Here is a 19,540-nt window from a genome sequence, read left to right as displayed (position 1 = left end):
AATAGAGTTAGTATACAATGGTATATCAATTAATAAACTCCTAAGCCACTCGGCTTTGGACCAAGCCTTTTCTAAGGCTACTAACTCTGATTCCATGGTGGATCTCGCTATGTAAGTCTGCTTGGATGATTTCCAAGAGACAGCCCCTCCAGCTAGTGTGAACACATATCCACTAGTGAACTTTACCTCATTTGTATCAGAAATTCAATTAGCATCACAATATCTTTCTAATATAACTAGATAACCACAATATGATAAACCATAATCAAAAGTACCCTTTAAATATCTCAACAGTCTAGATATTACATCTCAATGTTCAATACTAGAATTATGAGTATATCTACTCAATCTACGAACAACATATGCAATATCAGGGCGAGTATAGTTTGTCAAAAACATCAAACTACCAATGATTTGTGCATATTTATCTTGTGAAACACTATCACCACGATTTTTAAACAAGTGAACCTTTGAGTCAAAAGGAGTAGACATAGGTGACATATCAAAGTGTTCAAACTTTTTAAGAATTTTCTCTACATAGTGAGATTGTGATAGTGTAATGCAATCATTATCCCTAAGGATCTTGATGCCCAAGATTATATTTGCCTCACCCAAATCTTTCATGTCAAAATTAGAGGTAAGAAAGTGTTTAGCATCATGCACAACATCAAGGCTAGTTCCAAATATAAGTAAGTCATCAACATATAAACATATAATAACACCTTCATTATTAATAAACTTGCTATATATGCATTTATCGGCACCATTGATCACATACCCATGTGTAGGCATAACATTATCAAACTTTTCATGCCATTGTTTAGGTGCTTGTTTTAAACCATATAAAGATTTAACCAACTTACAAACTTTATGTTCTTGTCCAAGAACTACAAAACCCTCAGGTTGCTCCATATAAATCTCTTCTTCTAAATCACCATTTAGAAAAGCAGTTTTAACATCCATTTGATGTACTATAAGTTTGTAAATAGAAGCAATGTCAGATAAAATTCTAATAGATGCAATTCTAGTAACCGGAGAATAAGTATCAAAATAATCCACATTATGTTTTTGCTTATAGCCCTTGGCTATTAAGCGAGCTTTAAACTTATCAATTGTACCATCCGGTTTTAATTTCCTTTTAAACACCCATTTGCAACTAATAGGTTTAACTTTGGGTGGAAGCTTAACTAATTCCCAAGTATGATTAGACATAATAGATTATAATTCATTATTAATTGCTTCCAACCAAAAAGGTGCATCTATGGATTTAATTGCATCATAGTAACTTACAGGTTCATCTTCAACAACATAGGCAAGGAAATCGTTACCGTAATCCTTTTCCTTCCTAGCTCGCTTGCTCCTTATTATTTCTTGCACATCATCAACAAAGTCATTAGAAATTTCAATAGAATCATCCAATACTTTTTCCTTATTTTTCAAAGGAAACACATGCTCAAAGAATATGACATTTTCGGATTCAATAATAGTGTATGATTCTAATATATCACTTTTGATGACAAGAAATCTATAGCATGAACTATTGCAAACATAACCAATAAACATACAATCACATGTTCTAGAACCAAGCTTTCTCCTTTTAGGCTCGGGTAGCATGACCTTAGCCAAGCACCCCCACACTTTGAGGTATTCCAAGTTAGGCTTACGCTCTTCCCAAAGTTCATAATGAGTTTTACTAGTTTTCTTATGAGGTACCTTATTTTGAATATGGCAAGCCGAAAGAATGGCCTCCCCCCACATGTTGGAAGATAGCCTGGAACTAATAAGCATAGCATTCATCATCTCTTTAAAAGTTCTATTTTTCCTTTCGGCTATTCCATTAGATTCCGATGAATAAGGTGGAGTTACCTCATGTATTATGCCATTTTGTTCACAAAATTCCTTAAAAGGATTAGACTCATATTCACCACCTCTATCAGTTCTAAGTCTTTTAATTCTTTTATTCTTTTGGTTCTCAACTTCACTTTTATACTTTATAAACATCTCCAAAGCTTCATCTTTGGTTCTTAGTAAATAAAGGGCAAAAATGCACTTTTGGTCCCTGCATTTTGGGTCAATTTCTATTTTGGTCCCAAAATTGATTTCGTTACAAATATCGTCCCTAAAAAAAGAAAATCGTTTTTAAAATAGTCCCTGCCATCAACTCATTAACAGAAACTTCCTACGTGGCAGATGGAATGACTTGTTTGCTGACGTGGCGATGACGTGGCTATTAAAATATTATTAAAAATAATTATTTGGCAATTTTAAAATAACACGTCAGCATTTTAATATTTTAAACAATGCCACATCAGAAAATTTATATAAAAAAAAATTAAATTAAAAAAAACTTAAATAATTAAAACAAAAAAATTGATCGTAGCAACCCCTATTTTTAATAAAACAAATGTAATTATCCTTTTAATTCTTTTTCTTTTTCTTTTACTTTTTCTTTTAATCTCATCTCTAAACTCTCTCTATCTCTAATTCTCTCTTTCTCTCTTCACCCTCGACGAAATCTCTTAGACCCAAACTCTCTCTAATCTAGTGATGAGGTCGCCGTCGTCAAAGTCGTTCAAGACTCAGTGAGGTCGCCGCTGCCGTCAAAGAAAGAAAACCCACCGTGAAGGTCCGCTGATTCAGTATGGCTCCGTTGTACGAAACCCTAGTCACCGACGAAACCCCAGTCACCGATGAAACCCCAGTCATCGATTCGGTATTGGAGCCTAGATTAGTGGTTGTGAAGCCAAGATGACCCCAAACTCTCAAATCTCATAATCTCATCTCCGCTCAAAACCTTACACCCAATATTGACCAACGGCGAGCAGATCAAGAGGCTAATCTTCGAGGTTTTAATCATGGAGGCCATGGGATCTTGATGCCGTGAAAAGAATGGGAAAATTTTGGAGTCTGGGTTTTGTTTAGGTTTTGATTTTCGTTTGGGATCTTGATTTTCGTTTGGGATGTGATCTGGGTTTTGTTTGAGTTGTGATCTGGGTTTCGTTGTGTTTGATCTCTATTTGTGATTTTTGTTTGTTGTTGTGATCTGGGTTTGAGTTAGTGGTTGCTGGGTTTGTGTTCATGTAATCTGGGTTTGAGTTCTTTGTATCTGGGTTTGATTGGGAAGAACACAAAGAACAAAGAACAAGTTGTAATGTTTGAAAATTAATAATGATAAGTTATAATTTCTTTAATTAAATTAGATTTAAGGTTTTTTTTAAATTTAATTTCTTTTTATATAAATTTTCTGACGTGGCATTGTTAAAAATATTAAAATGCTGATGTGTTATTTTAAAATTGCCAAATAATTATTTTTAATTATATTTTAATAGCCACGTCATCGCCACGTCAGCAAACAAGTCATTCCGTCTGCCACGTAGGAAGTTTCTGTTAGTGAGTTAACGGCAGGGACTATTTTAAAAACGATTTTCCTTTTTTAGGGACGATATTTGTAACGAAATCAATTTTGGGACCAAAATGTAGGGACCAAAAGTACATTTTCGCCTAAATAAAGTTTAGTGAATCTAGAGTGGTCATCAACAAAGATCACATAAAATCTTTTACCACCTCTAGTCATGGTGTGTTCTAAATCACCCAAGTCACTATGCACCAATCCAAGAAGCTCGGTTTCTCTTGTTATGGATTTACAAGGTTTCTTGGTGATTTTAGTTTCGGCACAAATTTCACATTTGTCCATATTTGCTTCACTTAGTGATTTAATAATTCCACATTCTTTCATTTTCTTTATATAGCCAAGATTAACATGTCCAAGTCTACCATGCCAAACATCAATGGAATCAACTAAGTAAGCACAAGAAGATGAACCACTTTCAGTAATAACTTGATCAACATTAAGTACAAAAAGACCTTCATCATCATAGCCCTTACCAACAAAGACTTCATTCTTAGGTAAGATAACTATGCCATCATCAAATAAAACTTTAATACCGGCCTTACCAAGTAAATGTACCGAAATGAGATTGTGTTGAAAGTGAGGCACATGAAGGACATTATTGAGTGAAAGAGTTTTACCGGAAGTTAGCTTCAAGAGTACCTTCCCTTTACCACTCACCGGCACGGACCTATTGTCCCCAACATAGACACATACGGTGCCTTTCGCCATAGGAGTGTAGGAACTAAACTCCTCTTTGAATGCACCAATGTGTCTTGTGCAGGCTGAGTCAACTACCCATCCCTTCACTTTTGTCACCAAGTGTGCCTCACACACCACCGCCGCAATGATCTCTTCGGTTTGCACCACATTTACCTTATTTGATTAGAGCCTTTGTTGTTGTTTTTATTGTTGTTGAAGTTGCCTATTGCCCTACACGTTGCCGCATAATGACCTACTTTGCCACAAATAAAACAATTACCCTTTTTCTTTTGGATTTGAGGAATTGAGCCATTTTTATTATGAAATTTTCCTTTTCCTTTGAAATCATGTTTCTTATTATGTTGTGGAGGTCTAGAGGGTCCTCCCTCTACAACATTAGCCTTGGAAGTAAATTCCTTAGCTCTAGAAACCTTTTCTGGCATCCTATTTGTTTCTTCAATTTGAATATCAACGATAGTTTGTTGAAGATTCAAATAGATTCTATGGTGGCTATACCGGTGTTTATACTCTTTCCAAGAGTCTGGCAACTTAAACACAAGGCCATGAGCCACAAACCTAACGGGTAAGACATCAACCTCTTTAGCTAAGTTGGATACTAATTTTTGAAAATCTTCAATTTGGCTAGAAACACTTTTTTCCTCAACCATTTGAAATGACATAAATTTAGCCGTAGCAAACTTTTTAGCACCCTCATCCTCAAACCCATAACGACCATTAAGTTCATCCCATAAATCTTTAGCACAAGTAAAATGATAATAATTATCAAACAACTTGTTAGATAAACCACACTTAATACTATGAACACATAATTTTTTTTTTCCACTTTGCTATAATTTTAGGATCATCTTTGGGTTTAGGCTCATAAAGAACCCGATCAATTTCGGTAAATTCCAACATGGGCAAAACCCTTTCTTTCCAACGCTTAAAATTATTTCCATCAAAAGCCTCAAGCTTTGTAATTTCTGAAATGACCTTAAGAGAATCAACAACTTGTTTCTTCATTTTTAAAGCACAAAAATCAACCTTTAAAATTGTTGGAAAATATGGCTAAATAAACAAGTTTTGATTCAACAATACAAACCCTAAAAATTTAGCAATGACAAAAATAAATAGATAGAGTTAGAAAGATATCACATACTATAGAATCACGCAAAATGCGGTCTTTAAAGGTTGATTCGTGCCACCCGGAGTAGAACTCGGTGTGAATGGCTCTCTTGACCGAACAACCCCCCAAGATTAGACTATAGTAATTTCTTCAAGTTGATCACACACTCAAGCAAGAAGAACTAGGAACAACCTTACTTGCCTTTCCTTTCCTTAAGAAAAATGAAGCTGAAATTTCTGTGCTAAAAATTTATGTGCAAAAAATTTCTGTGCAGCCAAAAAAAAAAAAAAAGAACAGAACAGAGAGGCAGAGAGCTACGGCTGGAGAAGATGAGAAGATATATGTATTGAATAGTGTGTTTTGTAGGGTTTTTAAACTATTTGATGGGAGGGCTGGGTTGCACCAATAGGCAGCACAATAAATGCCCCAACGGGTTGTATAATTAATGCCCAACGGGCAGAACTAAAATGGGCTAAAGCAAAAGAAAGGGAAAAAGAATGAGGCCCAAGAGAGATGGAGACAAGCTTAAGTCCAACCCATGCCTAACTCTAACCCTTAGCCCATTTTATTTCAATCTACCACTTAAGAGGTTCTATGCTTTATAAATCTACATGAGAACTCATCTCTAACCAATGTGGGACACAAGCATAGTTTAAGAGTTTGAAACACACATACTCCAACAGAGAATGCATAGGTGCAAGAGCAAATTGCTGTCATACCGAGGGAGATGGATGGAAATGTGTGGTAGCCACCACCTTCCCCTTTCTTCAAACTAAAATTTGATGTTGCCATATTTAGGGAGAGAGGCCGGTTTGGTTTTGGGGCTGTAATCAGAAATGAACATGGGGATGTAATGGCAGCGCTATCTGCTATTAGACCACCTGTTTCAAGCAGTGAAGAAGCAGAAACCTTGGCATGTAGAAAAGCAGTGGAGTTTGCAATTGATACGGGTTTTGTTGAGCTAATTATTGAAGGTGATAGCATAAATGTTATGAGAGCTCTTTCTTCCTCTAGTCCGGATCTGTCAGCTTGTGGGCATGTGGTGGAAGATATTCAATGGCTCACCCGTGGGATTAGAAGGGTCTCTTTCAATTGGGTTAAGAGGGATTGTAATAGGGTAGCTCATGTTTTAGCTAGATATGCTAGTACCTTAAATGAGGTTTTGTACTGGATGAAAGATGTTCCTCCAGTTGCTTTGAAAGCTATGTACCAAGATTTAATTTTACTGAATGCATAATGGATGATTTCACTTTCAAAAAAAAAGAAAGTTTAGTTTGCTTCTAGTGTGAAAGTGAATTGGACTGGACGCCATACATATTAAAAAATGGGCACATGTCTTGACTATCTATTAAATGAATTTTTTTTTGTCCTTTCCCTCGGAGGTCCCTTTCTCCATGTGGTCAACTTAAGAAATCTCTCGGCAAGGGTTGAAATTTCTTGAAAATATCCCTAGCCATCGAGATTGTCAATCATCTTGTGATGCTCCAAACCGACTAATGATATCATGAGTTTGATATGTGACAAGGATTGCACATCTATAATATTTCACCTTAAATCATTCCCATTGGCTTCTTAAAAAATATATGTAATTTGCATCACCATTATACATTTTATATATTTTACACCAACTAATGATATCATGAGTTTGATATGTGACAAGGATTGCACATCTATAATATATTTCACCTTAGATCATTCCCATTGGCTTCTTAAAAAATATATGTAATTTGCATCACCATTATACATTTTATTTATTTTATATTATCACTTTAATAAAACTTACCCCTTATCCCATTCTTTATTTTTCAATTTATCCCATTAATTAAATGAACATATTTAAAAAACAAAAAACAAAACACCAACGCTAATATATTAGATGCACCACGCTATATGTACTGTTTGCTATGGTAATAAATGTGTTGTTTTTAAGGGTTTTGTTTGCTACCTGGTAAATTTTGCATTACCCAATGGAAATGCTCTGGTATGTTTACAAGGACTCAAAAACCTTCTAATGAAATCATTTTCTAACTAAAAATAAAATCCACAAATTTCTTTGAATTCCAAGAGTTACAATGACCCTAAATGTCTAACATGTTATAATACAATCCTAAAATTTATTTACACACCATTCCAATACAATTTCAATCTGCTTGCTATTCCCAAAGATTTGAAATAAAAGAAGGAATTATCTTGGCTCAACAACTCAATAAGTAGCCAATGATCTTAATGACTAGGATCATGCATATAGAGAAAAAAATTGTTTATAGTATACAATTTCATGTTTGGTGATAGGATTTTTTGGTATTGGCTAATTCCATGACAAATATGCCTTTAAGTTTTGCAACACTTGACTGGGAGCCCGATAATCACTGGAGACAGAATTTTTGCTCCTAATGCAAGTATTTTGAAAGCTAAAATCTTCAAAGGTTGGAACAAAAATGTAAAGTTTTAGACCGCTTAACACAATATGATTAACCTAATATTAAGCCAAGTTGATTAACAAGTTTGTTAATTAACACTAGGTTAAACCAAGATGTGTAAAATAAATATAATGTGGAAAAAATAAAGAACACAAAGATCTGATGACCCAGGAAAACCAAATCGATAAAAAACCTTGGGAGGATTTAACCTAGCTATCCTTAAGGTAAAACAGATCCACTATGAAAGAATTGAAGTTTGTACAATAGAACTTAGACCACTAACATCCTATTGCTATCTCGAGTAGAAAACTTACTACTACGACCACGTGACAGCTCTGAGTCCACAGACTACTTCTTTCCTTTGATCCACTGCAACCACAAGTTCTCCTACTTGTGACTTTGAGACTTCACTTAAAGATTTCAGATCTTCGTTAAGTTCTTTATGCAGCAACTGAAGCGATCACTAAGCTCTTGACATCAATCTTGATCTTGATTACCCTAAGTGTGTATGAAGGTAAACACCTCTAGATTTCATAAGAGATTCAACACATAGCACATCAAAAACCTCTAAAACGTACCTAGGATTTTTCTTTTTATATGAGAAGTAAAACAGAAAACCCTACAAGTCAAACGGGCTTGGGCTGAGTTGAAAATTTTGCACAGTTCTCGATCAATCGAATCTAATTTTCGATTGATCGAGCCTTACAGATCTTGTCCACTAATTTCTACAATCACTCGATTCCAACTTTACAATAAAAACATACTTTGAGTAAGCCTAAACGTAGACTCTATGTTTTGATCATGGTTTGCCAACACAATACACATTGAAGTTCTAATACATTAGTCCTTAAGGTCTTAGAATCTAACAAAAAATCAATAAAGAAATGAGAATATCCATAACCAAAAACAAAAATAAAAATCTAAACAAACCAATATAAATTAAATGACTCATTATCATTGTCATTTTCACCAATAAGTGGTACATAATCATCGTCATTTACCACAAGTCTAGCTCTATTTTTTTTCCCATTTGCACAATTGGGCTGAGAAGAGTCTTTTAGAGAAGTTGACAAATGCTTCAACCCCAAAGCATCGATTCTCTCTTGGTTATGCTTCATTCTAACCAATCTTGCCATCTCATATTTTGGTATATTATGAGTATCTTTGGCCTTTTTGGTCATTTTTTGGAACTATGTATTGACATGAGAGATAAGTACAATTGCTACTAACATTATATATCATAATTCACATCTTTATCCATATCAAGATCAAGACAAGGACAAAACTTTAACACAATTGTTACAAACATAATCCACACATCATAATTCACATCAATATTCATATCATGTTCAAGATAAGTACAAAGCTTTAAGATATCCATAGCAATTGTGTAAACTTTAAGACAATTGCTACCAACTTTACATAGCATAATCCACATCAATATCTATATCAAGTTCAAGAGAAGTACAAAACTTTAAGACAATTGCTACTAACTTTACCTATCATAATTCAAATCAAGATCAAGATAAGTAAAAAACTTTAAGACAATTGCTAGTTAGATGAATCCAAATCAATATCCATATCAAGATCAAGACAAATACAAAACTTTAAGACAATTACTACTTAGATGATGCATCATAATCCACATTATTATCCATTTCAAGATTAAGACCATTAAAAACTTTAAGACAATTGTTATGAATTCTACATATTATAATTCACATTGATAAAGAAAGTCATGATCAAGACAAGCACGAAACTTTAAGACAATTGCTACTTAGATGACTCATCATAATCCACATCATTATCCATTTCAAGATCAAGACCATTAAAAACTTTAAGATAATTGTTATGAACTCTACATATCATAATCCACATTAATAAACAAAGTTAAGAACAAGACAAGACAAACACAAAACTTTAAGATTGTTTTTATGAACTCTACATATCATAATCCATATCAAGATCAAGATCAAGTATGTCGTACTTTTCATTTTGATTAGCGTCTCTTGAAGTTCCACCTTCAGGAACAACCTCAACTTCAACTTCACCCATACAATATTGAACATTATCTTTAACATTGATAGAGACAACATCAACAATTGCTTCTTGTTGGATTGCATCATTAGCTTTTGTATTGTCATTGGATTCTCCATCCCCGACTTCCAGGACATCAAACACGCCTCTATGTTGGATGTATTGCACATTAATAAAAAAAGTCATGATAAAGACAAGCACAAAACTTTAAGACAATTGCTACTTAGATGACTCATTATAATTTACATCATTATTCATTTCAAGATCAAGACCATTAAAAACTTTAAGACAATCGTTATGAACTCTACATATCATAATCCACATTAATAAACAAAGTCAAGATCAAGACAAGTACAAAAGTTTAAGACAATTGTTATGAACTCTACATATCATAATTCATATCAAGATCAAGATCAGGTATGCCATGCTCTTCATTTTGATTAGCGTCTCTTAAAGTTCCACCTTTAGAAACAATCTCAGCTTCAACATTACCCATACAATATTAAACATTATCTTCAACATTGATAGGGACAACATCAACAATTACTTCTTGTTGGAATGCATCATTAGCTATTGTATTGTCATTGGATTCTCCATCCCCGACTTCCAAGGAATCAAACACGCCTTTATGTTGGATGTATTGCACAACTTGCCAAGGTTCACCCAATTTGGTATCATGAATGTAGAATACTTGTTTTGCTTAACTAGGTAGTATAAAATGGTCATTTTGATACCACCGAGACGTTAATGCTTATGTAGTATGCGTTGGTTCTTATCGTTCTCCTTCAACCATTGGTACCATTATTGTATCATTCACACGGGAACAAAACAACTTTATGGTGAAACATCTATTTTAATTTCAAAATTTTGCACACATGGCCATAGAAGTCGTGCATTACTCCCTCATGATCCCCTTCGATAGATACACCGCTATTTTGAGTTACAAGATGATTGTCTAGGTTACTTGTATGGAACCTTGCATCATTGAACATACAAACTGTGTACTCTTTCACTAGTAGCTTAGGATCATTTGCTAATGACCATAATTGTTTTGTAACTTCTGATGACTCGTTAACTTTCAATATTTATCTATAATGAAATACAACATGTGACATTAATTAGTAATGAGCAATGATCAAACTATACAAATGTTTAATAGTATTTAGTGTGTGATAAAATTCAAAATATCTTACACGTTCTTTGAACCACTTGGAAAAATCTTGTTGTTGTATTTGGGTTATGTCTTCTCGAGTAGAATTATGCAATGTGTTTTTGTGTTCACTGTTCAAAACAAGGTGATTTATATTTAGATAAGCATTGCTAATAGTATTTAAGACAACTCAAACATCATATGCATATGACATCACATACTTTAAAAGACAACTCAAACATTGTAAGCATTGTCATGTGGAGCTCTCTTTGACAAGGAATTTTTTTCACATAAATTCTTTACTCAAGTGCCAAATCAAAGATAAGGACTAATTAAGATTCAAAGATAAGAACTCGTTATTTTCTTAGAATTGTTGTATCAGGACATTTCTTAAGTGCCACGTTAGAGATAAGGACTAATTAAATTTTAAAAGATAAGGACTCTTTATGTTCTTGGGTTCATTGTGTTAGGTTTAGACCCCAATTGAGTCATATTTTATCAAATTTTAACCAAATAATTAGTTAGATAAATTATGCTGTAGATCTGATTTAAACAAATATCAAACATTCACAAATCACATGAACACCAAGAATGATGACCTAGGAAAACTTTTGAAACTGTGATTTCAAATTAAAAAAAAAAAAACCTAGAGAAGATTTAACCTAAAAAATCCTCAATGCAACATTTCACTAATGGAATAGAAGTTTGTACAATAGGCTTAACCTTAAATCTACTACTACCTCATGTTGCTGAGAAAAAAAGCAAGACCTGAAATCTAGCACGAATCTTGATTAGTCGAGATAAGTGATTCTTTTCTACACTTATTTTTTTCTGATTTCTTGAGTCTTTGTCTTTGTAGAACTTCTATTTATTTGTTTAGACCTCTTATAACAGATTGTTTAACTTAATGAATTAGCCAAGTGTTTATTTAGGTTAATTATGAGATCTTGGTTAAACAGTAATAGATCATATCATGCATAGTAGAGGAAAAGTAAATAATACAACGATATGATCACATAGGAAAACCAATGAAATGAACCGTTTCAAGGTAAAAACCCGTGGAGGATTTAACCTAGCTATTTTGAAGGTAAAGCAAATCCACTATAAGAGAATTGAAATTTTTATAATAAGATTTAACCCTACATCTATTGCTACCTCCAGTTGTAACTTACTGACACGACTACATGCAAGCTCTGAATTCACAGACTCCTTCTTTCTTGGATTTGCACTGAATAAGTATCGACACTTGTGACTTTGAGATCCCATTCAAAGATTTAGCAACACAAACTTTTTAGGTTGTGACTCCAAGACCACCCTTGAAGGTTTAGATCATCAGCAGATGTTGATCTTGTTGCAGAAATATCAGAACTACCGGTTTTAATGGTGTGAGAATGATTTTCGGTAGTGACTTTGAAAGAGCAAGTCATAATACCTTTCAGATCTCATAAGAGCACTTCCAAAGTCTCTAAAAAACGTGTCTTAGGGTTTTCTTTATATACTATGTGAAATAGATCTAAAACCCTAATCACTTAATGGGCTTATGGACTCTTGGGCCGAAATTAAAATTTTGCAGATGTGATTCTCGATTGGTCGAACCTAGCATGTTTTGAATTCTTGAACCTGCAGCTTCCTTTTTCTTGTATTCTGACTTGCAGCACCTTAAGCATTGTCTAATAAATTCTATAGACTCTAAGATCTATATTTAGACAAGTTTGTGCTTACGCGGTTTGCCAATTGTTCTAAAGTTTTAGAACCTAACAACTTCATTTGTCTTATTTAACTTAATATTTCTAGACTAAACAACTAGAAAAACTAAGTTCTAACAGTTACAATTTTTCATGGTTGCCAGCCTAAAAATATAGACTTTACACATTGCTTCAAGACTTTCCCCTCTCTCACAATGCAAATTTTTTTTTTATATTTCCACTTACCATTTTCACCTATAGCACCTCTACTACTTTATATACAGCTAACATTAAAAAACTTTGATGCCATATGTTAGGTGCTTTTTTATTATGTTTTAGCCTTCATAATTTCTTGGTTTCTTTGTAATTTTTTTACTACTATTTAGTGTAACTGGTATGAGCTCAACCATAAAAGTAAAAAATGATGATTATTTTGGAGTTTTTTTTTTTTTTTTGAATCAAGATTATCTTAGCTTTAGTTGCAACCTCAAGTTTAGTTGCAACAAGAATAGTGTGCAAATGGTGTACAGTCTACAATAATATTGTTAGTTTCCTCCATTAAAGCTACAGTTAAGTAGTTCTTCACATAATTTTTATGTTCTTTCTCATGTATCTTTCTAGTGCAATACTGATCCACTTGCATCTTTTTTATTACTTTTGTTAGTGCCATTAATTATAGTTGTTGTGGTTTGTTAGGATTATTTTCAAATTATTTAATTTATTGTTACGGTTTTGATATACAATTGTAAGTTAATTAGTGTGTTCTACTTCTCAATATAGAGACAAACCTTATGTGTAAAATTAATAATACAAGATCAGTTCTCCCAATTTTGGCTTATATGTTTCTTGAATTTTAGCATTCTCTTTTGTTTTTTTTTTTTAAATTATTTTTTTAAAAGGATATAAAGGTCCTAATAGAGGCAATTAAATATTGATAAATGGAAGTATATTTATCCAATTTTTCTTTGTTTGATTACGTTTTCTTTATGTTGGTACACAAATAATTTTTTTCATTTAGATTATGAACAAAGTGTTTGAGATTGGAGTCTTGGGATTTGGTGGTGAGAATGAAGCGGATGAGGAATTGTTTGATTTTAGAAATAAAGTCTACCTTTTATCTAGATGTTATTTTATTACTTTAAATATTAAATTTATAATATGGTATAGATTCCTAGAAATTTCTAATAACTACGCAATTTTAATCTCTTATATATATATATATATATATATATATATATATATATATATATATATATATATATATATATAAAAGTAAAGAAAACCCACTCAATAGTTGGAAACTACTTCTAAGATAACAAAAAATTATAAAATATGAATTAAGAAAATTAAGCTTCAAAGTATTCAGCAATATTATGGGGAATGTTATAAATATTATATAAAAAATGAGAATTATATATGGGTCTTAAAAAAATAAAAATAATTTTTAAATGAAATTACCAAGCATCTGCACATTGTGCGGGACATTATCTAGTTATAATAAAACGGCTACACACATAAAGTCAATTGATGATTAAAGGATCAAATTCGGTGCATTTTTTATTTTTTTTGTAATGACTTATAGTACTGAGTAAATATATTCATTTTTTAATAATATAATTAAATATGACTATACATTCAGAACCATGTAATTTTAAGCCTATAAATTTTTATGTTTTATATACTTTTTATTGGCTCCTTTCACATTCCCATTGTGCACGTATTTAGCACAATATCTGATTCAATACATATCAGCCCATTAATCATTATAATTAAAAAGAATGAAAGAGTCTCTATCCTCTTCAATGTGAGATTAAATATTTCACTAACTCTTTATCTTCCATATAAATTTCCTTATAATTATAATTATGTTTTCATATTTATTCATTTTAATTGAATAATATTAAAATGTGCCAGCACTTTTAAAATTTAAGAAAATGTATAGTTCTCGGATTGGATTGTAAATATCATAATGATAATACACAAATATGTAATTTAGATATTCTCTCATTTCTACAACTTTAGTACAAGATCCCAATTCCATGCTTAAAAAAAGGACATAGTAACAAATTGAAATGGCTTAGTAGTTCGCATTTTTATTAGCTTAGTAGTTCGCATTTTGAAGGGGTTGAAATTTCAAAAGCATGCAACAAGGTAGCTAATGTGAGTTGTATAACTTGTAGTGCAAATGATATCCTAGGGCACACTCTTCTATCACAATCAAATGGTAAGTATTCGAAATTTTGGCCCCTAACATCAACATCCTTGTGGGGTGTAAGAAATCTTTCAGATTGAAATTCATTTGGATCTGACCACACGTGGATCTCGATGAAGATTTGGAATATTAATAACAAGTCGAGTGCCTGTTGGGACATGATAGCCATCCAAAGTATACTTTTCAGTGGACTGGTGCGGCATTAAGAGTGATAAAAAGTATAAACGCATTGTTTCTTTGATAATAGCTTGGAGATGGACCAAATTTTCATGTCCGATTCCTCTACTAGCTTTTCTCTACCAACCAAGAGGTCTAATTCTTGTTAGACTTTCCTTAAAACTTTATCGTTGTTGAGATGTAAAGAGAGAGCCAAAGTTAATGTTACAGTTTTTGTGTCTGTACCAGCTAAGATAAGGACCCTCAAAAAGTACAAAAATAAGAAAATTGCATTTGGCCTAGCTTAATTATTTGGTTAAAGAGGAGACAAAAAGCCTATGTAAGCAAATAAGTTAGTTTTAAACCAATAAACTAGTTTTTTTATTTATTTATTAATATATATATATATAATTTAGTTGTTACATTGTGGGGAGTAAAAGGACCCAAGTGAGCATATGGGCCTTTGGGCTGTAGCAAGGAGGCCTGACCTGTTCTTGAGTTAAGAATTTGTTAGTACTGCGAATCGGCCCATACGCCGAGGATCTGAGGACACATCCGAGGGTAAGTTTCTCCTTAGATAGACCCAGGAGAACTCGAAGCTTCACTATGAAGGTCAAGGCAATATTCCGGAAAGACTGTTAGTTAAAAGGGGGAAACCCTGAACCTTCGACGTACACCGGTGTTAGAAAAATACCAAAAGCAAAGGCTGCCACCTCCACATTAAAGACTCTGCACCTACCTCCCTGGCCGCATTAATGGGGAAGTGACCCCTGAATAGTAGAACTGAAACTTCTAGTCACTATTTAGAGGCACTAAAAAAAGAAATATCTAGGAGGGAGGGGGTTGGAGCAACACGTGGATAAAGTATCAGGAAAAGAAGTATTTAAGGGGATGAACGCCAAAGAAAGGGGGGTCGGTGACTAAGAAAGAAATTAAGAATTGTAATCTTTAAGAAAGAAAGAGAAATAATACAGAAGTAGTCATCGGCTCACGTCCGAGAAGGTCTATTTGCAATTATCATTTATTATTTACAAGTGTTTGTAACTCTTAGCCTATTATCAAGTTCTCATTACCTCTAACCTAAATTTCAAGCCCACACTCTACAAATTTTATTGTTTAAGGCTCATTGGGCCTGAGCCCGTAATTGTCTTTGGGTCCAGGTGTAATTATGCACTTACATACATTATAAGTGGAAGAGGGAATTTAATCTTAATTACCCCATACAAATGTGATAAAAAGTGTCTTTAGAAAAATATATTAATTTTTAACAAAAAGATCAAGTTTAAAGTACATGAGTTAGTTTTTTTTTTAAAAAAATTGCTACATTACGTGGAAGAGGAGATTGGAATCTTAACTTTCCTCTTCAAACAGAACTATTGAACAACGAGATTCTTAGTTGAAATAAGTTAGTTTGAACAAAGATTTAAGTTAACGGGTGTATTTTAAAAAATTTTATACCATTTTTTTAGAAATATAAAATATGGTAAAAAAAACAATTACTTTTTTCTTTTTTCATAAAAAGAGGGCATCTATTAACAATATCCTTTAAACACAACTCACAGACAAATACAATTTTTTATTTGATAATTCGACAAATTATCAAAGACCACTTTTCCAAGTTACTTTCTAATTCCTTCTAAAAAAAAATAAATTACTTTCTAATTTTCCAATGGCGGGCTCTCAGATGCTCAATGAAAAATTAAATGGCCCATTATTATACCATAACAAATATTGATTTATCAAACGATATCATCTCAAATTATGCATATACTTGAGCATGAAGGCGTGGGGTGAGATGGACTTCAAGTGGGGTGGCTTTCTGGTTGGTAAGCCCGACTTTCTCTGTCATGTCCACAGGTTCATTCGAAGGGCTTGCAGTTTAGAAATTATGCAACAAGGTAGCAAGTGTGAGTTGTGTAACTTGTAGGGCAAATGAAATACCAGGGCACATTCTTCTACCACTACCAAATGGTATCAATTCAAAATTCTAGCCCCTAATGTCAACATGCCTGTGGGTTGTAAGGAACCTTTCTAGCTGAAATTCACTAGGATCCTCCCACACGTTTGGGTCTCGTTGGAGTTTCGGAAGATTAAAAAGGAGCCATGTGATTGCCAGGATGTGGTAGCCAACTAAAGTACAGTCTTCCATAGACTTGTTTGGCACTAAGAGTGGTGCAGCAGGATGTAAACGCATTGTTTCTTTGAGGATAGCCTGAAGATAGACCAAATTTTTTTTTGCCTTTCTCTACCGATTTGGGTGTCTAATTCTTCTTGGGCTTTCTTTAAGGCTTCATGATTTTTGAGAACTAAAGTGGGAGCCTGTGTCAATGTTATTGTTGATGCGTTTCATTCAAATTCTCCATTGTGTAATCTATACATTTTATAATTAAAAAAAAAAACAAGTTTGATTCTATTCACAATATTTATAGTTTGGCATTTTACAATATCTTACAGGAAAGACTTTTTTTTTTCCTTTGTAATTTTTGCAGGTGTGATAGAGACATGGATGGAAGAATAACTAAGATGGAGATTAAGCAGGTAGTGTCATGAAAAGCAGTTTGTCACCAAATTATATTTTTTATATTCTTTGTTTTATTTTTTTAATCTAGTTTATTTAGACAATTTTAAGTAAGCTGGACTTTATGTATAGTTTGGGACGATAAATTTCTGTTCATGTTTCATAAAAATTTGGACAATTCTACAGACTATTTTGTTAAGTGCTTCCACCAATAAGTTGTCCTTGACTCACGAGGGAGCAGAATGCTATGCCACTTTGATCATGGAAGTGCTTATCAAGGCTATATTTGTTAAGCTTTAAATGTTTTGAATTAATTATCTGATTCTTTTGGTCAATCGTAAGATATAAACTCTCTCTCTTACCTACCAATGAACACGTGTTTGCTTGGATGTCTTATTAAGCTTACAAATAATAATATGTGGAACAAAACAAGAATATATTTCGTTTATTCTATATATATATATATATATATATATAAAGTTAACTTTTACAAAAATTTTACTTTTAATTTGTTACTATCTGCAACAGGATGTCACCAAATATGGCTGCCTGCATTGCAGTGGAGGCTATATCAATTCTTGAGAAGCTTCACTTGAAGGGGTAAGTCCGGTTGAAAATTCTCATGCTTTCACTTTTTCTTATGTTCACCATATTTTCCCCTGTATCTGTCAAAGTCACAACTAATTTTGCAATTATAATGATTTGCCCTGTCCTTGAACTAGGTTTGTGCATGGAGATGTGGGATAAGTTTGCTTATTTGCTCATTTGGTTATGTATTGTTTGGTGGCTGATGGGTTGTGGAATGTGTAGTTGTTTACTATTGGGTTGCTGATGAAATATGTGAAAGTTTAGCTGTTTGGTTAACGAGAAAGTGTTGAAATTTTAGATTTTTTATTGTTTGAGTATCTACTTAAATGTGGAAATTTGATTTGTGTTTTGTTGTTTGGTTGCTGAAAAAGTGTGGAGAATGTACTTTATTTTTTTGGTTGCTGATGAAGTGTGGAAAATTTTACTTATTGTTGTTAAGGAAATTCATACATTTGCTAATTGGTTATGGATGGGAATTTACTTGTATATTTTCTTTACTATTTAGTTGTTTCTTGCATCTATGTAGTATGTAATTATTGACTCATAACGTATGTTTGCATTTGTCAAGGTATTTAGACTAGAACCAAAAGTCAGAGGGTTAGAAGTTGCTGATAAGAAAACTTAAAGCCCGATAAAGGAAGAGCTTTCTGCAGTAAAGAAGGCAGACAGATTTGGAGAGCTTACTAATCTTTATGGAACAAAGAAGGCAAGAAGTGAGGTAAGCCCCCCTCCACTTCTCCCCTTAGGTTTTATTGATACTCTGAAGAATTGAAAGAAGTTTAATGAAAGTTTGATGATGAAGATGAGGCTGAGGGGGAATAAATTGATATATATATATATATATATATATATATATATATAAAGACTTAGATTCTACTAAGTTCTCCGACTTTCTTTACATTATAAATCTACGTTATCATTTTTGGTCCAAGTGTTAAGATGCATATTAGACTTGGAAACATATTCCCAAAAATAGCATGATTAGACTATCTAAAAACCATGTATTCTTAATTTGTAGCCATGGTCCGCAAGGATATTTGGGATATAAAAAGGTAAAGCTTAATACATCATGGATGCTAAAGAATCAGCAGATTCTATTAATTTGGCCCATAAAATCTCTTAATTCCCTTTTGATTTGTTGGGTTCTGGGGCTAGAAAATGTGTTAATCCCACTGTTCTTTTTGGATGATAGATGCATATAGTTACACACCAGCACATGCTTGCCTACTGCAATTTTAGCCTACAAGCTGGTTGTTGGCATGAAAGTTAATTTGGTCAAGACCCACCAACACATTACACATCCACATCCATTTCCACCAAGTATTTTGTGAATGTGTGCTTGTAATTGGTGCATGGTGGCCATGTTAGGGAACTTGGGATGGGATGTGTAACATGTGTTTGTCTGTGGACAAATTTACATTTCTGATTTTGGTACATTGAAGCATTTATTATACCAACTTGTCACAATTAACTATTCTAATTTTTTTTTAATTGATTGAGATTTGGTGTTGTAACATATTAGTATCATAGGCATTTATGAAGGTGTACCATATTCCTT

General features: G+C 33.1%; 1 protein-coding gene, 1 long non-coding RNA gene and 2 pseudogenes across 2 annotated transcripts; 1 reads left to right on the top strand and 3 right to left on the bottom strand.

Moving 5' to 3' along the window:
• Nucleotides 1-309: 309 nt before the first annotated feature.
• LOC142642381 (uncharacterized) lies at nucleotides 310-5,113 on the bottom strand. The gene is made up of 5 exons (XM_075816761.1): nucleotides 4,982-5,113; nucleotides 4,371-4,881; nucleotides 3,608-4,242; nucleotides 1,291-1,428; nucleotides 310-1,182 (listed from the first exon to the last, which is right to left on the bottom strand). The coding sequence occupies exons 1-5, from the start codon at nucleotides 5,111-5,113 to the stop codon at nucleotides 310-312; spliced, it is 2,289 nt and encodes a 762-aa protein (XP_075672876.1).
• A 9,491-nt stretch (nucleotides 5,114-14,604) lies between these two features.
• Nucleotides 14,605-16,098, bottom strand: LOC142642287 (strychnine-10-hydroxylase-like; annotated as a pseudogene).
• Nucleotides 16,099-16,466: 368 nt separating this feature from the next.
• On the bottom strand, nucleotides 16,467-17,219 carry LOC142642192 (cytochrome P450 82A3-like; annotated as a pseudogene).
• Nucleotides 17,220-17,352: 133 nt separating this feature from the next.
• On the top strand, nucleotides 17,353-18,265 carry LOC142622391 (uncharacterized). Its single transcript, XR_012841900.1, has 3 exons — nucleotides 17,353-17,414; nucleotides 17,923-17,994; nucleotides 18,117-18,265. It is a non-coding gene; the product is annotated as an uncharacterized LOC142622391 (long non-coding RNA).
• Nucleotides 18,266-19,540: the final 1,275 nt, after the last annotated feature.

Source organism: Castanea sativa, chromosome 1, assembly GCF_040712315.1.
Source record: "Castanea sativa cultivar Marrone di Chiusa Pesio chromosome 1, ASM4071231v1".
Lineage (NCBI taxonomy): Eukaryota > Viridiplantae > Streptophyta > Magnoliopsida > Fagales > Fagaceae > Castanea > Castanea sativa.
The sequence above is the reverse complement of the archived record's forward strand: the minus strand, read 5'-3'. Positions and strand labels throughout refer to the sequence as shown.